Genomic DNA, 3,850 nt, shown 5'->3' on the forward strand with positions numbered 1-3,850 from the left:
ATGCTGGGAAAACCTCTGCAGCCTACAATACTAATATTAATATTAATGCTGAGTGAGTGAAAACCTCTGCAGCCCCCTGTGCTATTTCCCAAAAGCCAGGTCTGTTTCATCTTCACGTGCAACAAGTTTCAAATACTTGCCGAATATGGTAGACTCTCCATGAAAATTAGTACTCCCTCCGTCCCACTCTGGCCTTCCGTCCTGTCCCAAATTATAGTTCATTTTTTAATTGGAAAATGTAGTTATCTTTTAATTTTTTTTAAAAAAATATTCTTATTTAATGTAAGTTGTTATTACTATAAACTACCTTATTTAATATAGTAGATTATTAGTATTGAATATAACCTAACTCATTTAATACATTTAGATTTTTCAAAACATATTATTGATATGTGAATAAAAAGTAGCACAGAATGTGAGACAGAGAATCCCGTCGCGGGTGTAAGGAGAACCAACGCAACGACGCAGTCAAAGCAAACTAATTAAGCTGAGAAGATAAGGTACGTGGTGGCTAGACTCTGGAGATGCAAGTCATTATGCCCACACAGACTGCAATATATCTGTTCTGCACAAATGACTTGCTTTTCGGGGCACCATCTCTTCAAATCATTTGAAAGTTAACAAACAAACAAACAAACAAGATGCAATAGTTGAATATTATAACCTCTATGGTTAAAAAATGGATTAAATTTATCCTAATCATTACTTACTATACACTGCTGATAAAAAAAAAATATATCTGCCAATGACTTAGAGGGACAAGATGGTAATGGCCTATGACTTTTGACTGGGACATCTGTTTGCTTGTAGACAAACTACAAAACTGGAACGCCCATGTTGTCTTTAAGATAATGGGCATTGACGCTACGTACGACAATCACCACACTTTTTATAAGTAGAAGAAGAAGATAGACAGAAGACCCCTCTCAAGTCCCCATGAGGTGTTTTGTTCGTGTTGTCCAATTGAACATTCCACTTTTCTTTTTCATTTTTTGTCAAGAAATGGGAGGAGATTCTGATTTGCTTCTCAAAACTTTTCAGGCCCAGCCAAGTAAAGCTCTTTTGTTGGCCACGAAGTAGTTATCAGCTTTTCTGGTGAAAATTACAGCACGAAGTAAAGCCATGGCCGCCACGTTAGGCGATCGTCTTCTGTCTTTCACCCGTAAGAATTACTACAAGTCTTAAGGACATTTTCTGAATTAATTCACAGCTTCCAGTTCATTTGAAAATGAAATAGCATCATCCCATCTTACAGGCCCTCTTCACAATCCTCGGCCTTCTATGCGAAAATGAAGCATCTCATATATACATATACCACAAAGCAAAGAACAAAATACCCAATTACAAAAAGGAGATATGAGGGTAAGATCACTTTTGTTTTGGTAGAAGTTACTTGCAATCTGAACTATGTAGAGTGGAAGAAACGACAGAAATGGCAAAAACATGTCTGTGTGTATAATTATTAAACAGCAAAAGCACGTATATATATATATATTACATGATCATCGTCCGGGAACATTAGCAAGAACCAAAATATTATAGACATGGGTATATATTTTATATTGTGGCCCTAGTGGAACAAAAATGTAAACCATAAGCCAAACAGCTTCTAGACATTTTCTCTTTATAATAAATAAAAAAAAAAAAAGAGGAAAAAAAAAATGCTAGACGTTTTAGGTGTACCACGTGGAGCTAACCCATTTCAATGTCCCCAAAGCTGGTGGGTTTCAGCAACTCGCAATCACCAACCGCAGCTTGACCCAGCAAATAGCCGTAGAACTCAGCGTCAGGCACCCACCACGGCGGGAACAGCCACCCGTCGACCACCGAGTCAGACAGTGTCAACTCGGACGAGTCAAAACTCTCCTCCAGACTCGGCAACTCGATAATCTCATCCAACTCCTCCGACGAAGCCGTCATTGTAGTTGTTGATGGTGATGATATTGAGTCGCTCACTGATGACGATAGCGACGACGAGGAGGAGGAGCATAAAGAGCTGAGCTCCGCCATTGCGGCCGCCTTAGCTGCAGCCGCTTGAACGTCCCGGGGAGCGAGCGAGACTGGGCGGGGCAACGACTCAACGAGTTGAGGAAAATTTAAAATGGCCGAGTTGCCTTTAATACTCAGGGCAGCCACGTCATGGGCTCTAGCAGCCATTTCAGCGGTGGAATAGGTTCCGAGCCATATGCGCGATTTTTTACGTGGCTCGCGAATTTCAGACACCCATTTTCCCCAGCTCCGCATCCGCACTCCTCTATAAACTGGATGCTTGTTGCCGCTGTTGTCGCGTTGTCTCTTGAGCGGCGGCCTGTCTTCTTCTTCTTCTTCCTTGGAAACTTTTACGAGCTCGGCGGACGGGTTAGACTGAGTTGACCCGGAGGACGATGATGACGACGACGAAGAACTTAAAGATGAAGAACACGAACTCGGTGGCTCAGACATTATTATTATGATCAGGAAAAGAAAAACCGCATGCAGGGGTGTTGGTACACTGGAAAGAAAGAATGGTTAAAGATAAATATAGGGGACAAATGTCAATATACCCGTTGGGGAATGGGGGGGTGGAGAGAGAGAGTGGGGGGCTTTATAGAGAGGAGGGGGTTGTGGGGGTGGCCTGAGTACGAAATTAAAGAGTTAAAAAGTTAATACGCTCTCTTTCAATTTCTGGAACAGTGACAATTAACCTACCGGCTACCAATTACAGCGCTTACTTACGGACTAATAATGAGCTCATTCATACTACTCTTGCCTAAGTGGCTAAGTACTACTAACTACTACTACTAAGTACTCCCTCGCTCACTCACTTGAGGATTGAAAATGAGAGACCCACCCCCAGCCCGAGAGAGAGAGAGAAGCTGAAAAGTACAAACAACGAGGCCGAGGAGGGAAGAAGAAGAAGAAGACGACGACGGGGTTTGGAGGGTGGGACCTACGCAAGCAATGGGTCATGACGTTGAACAGTAATATATGTGGGCTCCATAATGGTTGGTACCCAATGCCTTAAAAATAAATTTTGAAAATGTCTGCCCATCTCGAATCTCTTTGTTTTTCTTTTTATACTGCGCTCTTTTTTTTTTTGGTTTCAACTGGTGGCATCGGCAGCACAAATTTGAGGAATTTTTTGTCGCTGGAAACCAAAGGGTTCAATTGACGACGAAGTGTAAAAAGTGATTCACATGAAGACGACGTCTGAATGAAAAAGTATGATCCGATTAAAAGGACAAGAAACTACTAACTGTGTCAAAAATCAACATGTTGTTGTCTCGAGTCTTGACAAGTTAAATACTACTAGTAAATACCACCACTGGTACTATAAAATCACTGCTTATTATAATACTAAGATATAAAAGTTGGTTTTTTTTTGGGTGAGGTGAAGTCCTTCTATTATATTATTTGAATTTATAATGGGGAACAAAAGAATTACCGGTACCAGATAAAGGCCGTCCGTCACCAAAAGGAAGAGGCCCGCCGTTGTTGGACTTGGAGCAGGTCTCGTAGAATGGTGGTATCTTTCAAATCCCATTCATGTTTGTATCCGTTGGAGGGATCCTGCTCCTACGTCGTAATCCTGCCACTTAGCACTTTGTCCCGTTGTTCGTTATGGATTGGTGGTAGAGTAAATACTCGTACTTAGCAGTAGTCGCAAGTAATTGGCCGCTGGGTGTGAACGTGATTCTCATTTGTCTTCCAACTCTTCTTGAATTCATTCATTATTGATGATTAGGAAATTGTAGCCGGAGAGCTCCGCTCAGTCCTCTCCTCCTTGCCTTGGGTGCTAGGGTCGTCTGCTCCAAATCCCAAGAGCTGAAAGACGGACCCGACCGCCCTTGTGAGCAACTGACGACACGAA

At 42.0% G+C, this 3,850-nt stretch overlaps 1 protein-coding gene and 1 long non-coding RNA gene across 2 annotated transcripts; one reads left to right on the plus strand and one right to left on the minus strand.

Annotated features, from left to right (window-relative positions):
* Positions 1 to 942: 942 nt before the first annotated feature.
* On the plus strand, positions 943 to 1,290 carry LOC140005107 (uncharacterized). The gene is made up of 2 exons (XR_011812886.1): positions 943 to 1,162; positions 1,256 to 1,290. It is a non-coding gene; the product is annotated as an uncharacterized lncRNA (long non-coding RNA).
* Positions 1,291 to 1,459: 169 nt separating this feature from the next.
* Positions 1,460 to 3,850, minus strand: LOC113741765 (ethylene-responsive transcription factor TINY). The gene has a single exon (XM_027269386.2). It carries the CDS (start codon positions 2,440 to 2,442, stop codon positions 1,693 to 1,695), a length of 750 nt encoding a protein of 249 aa, XP_027125187.1. The 5' UTR covers positions 2,443 to 3,850; the 3' UTR covers positions 1,460 to 1,692.

Source organism: Coffea arabica, chromosome 4c (assembly GCF_036785885.1).
Source record: "Coffea arabica cultivar ET-39 chromosome 4c, Coffea Arabica ET-39 HiFi, whole genome shotgun sequence".
Lineage (NCBI taxonomy): Eukaryota > Viridiplantae > Streptophyta > Magnoliopsida > Gentianales > Rubiaceae > Coffea > Coffea arabica.

Bases quoted from the DNA above. Each gene is read 5' to 3' on its own strand.
- LOC113741765 (XM_027269386.2), bottom strand. From the start codon at position 2,442: ATGTCTGAGCCACCGAGTTCGTGTTCTTCATCTTTAAGTTCTTCGTCG.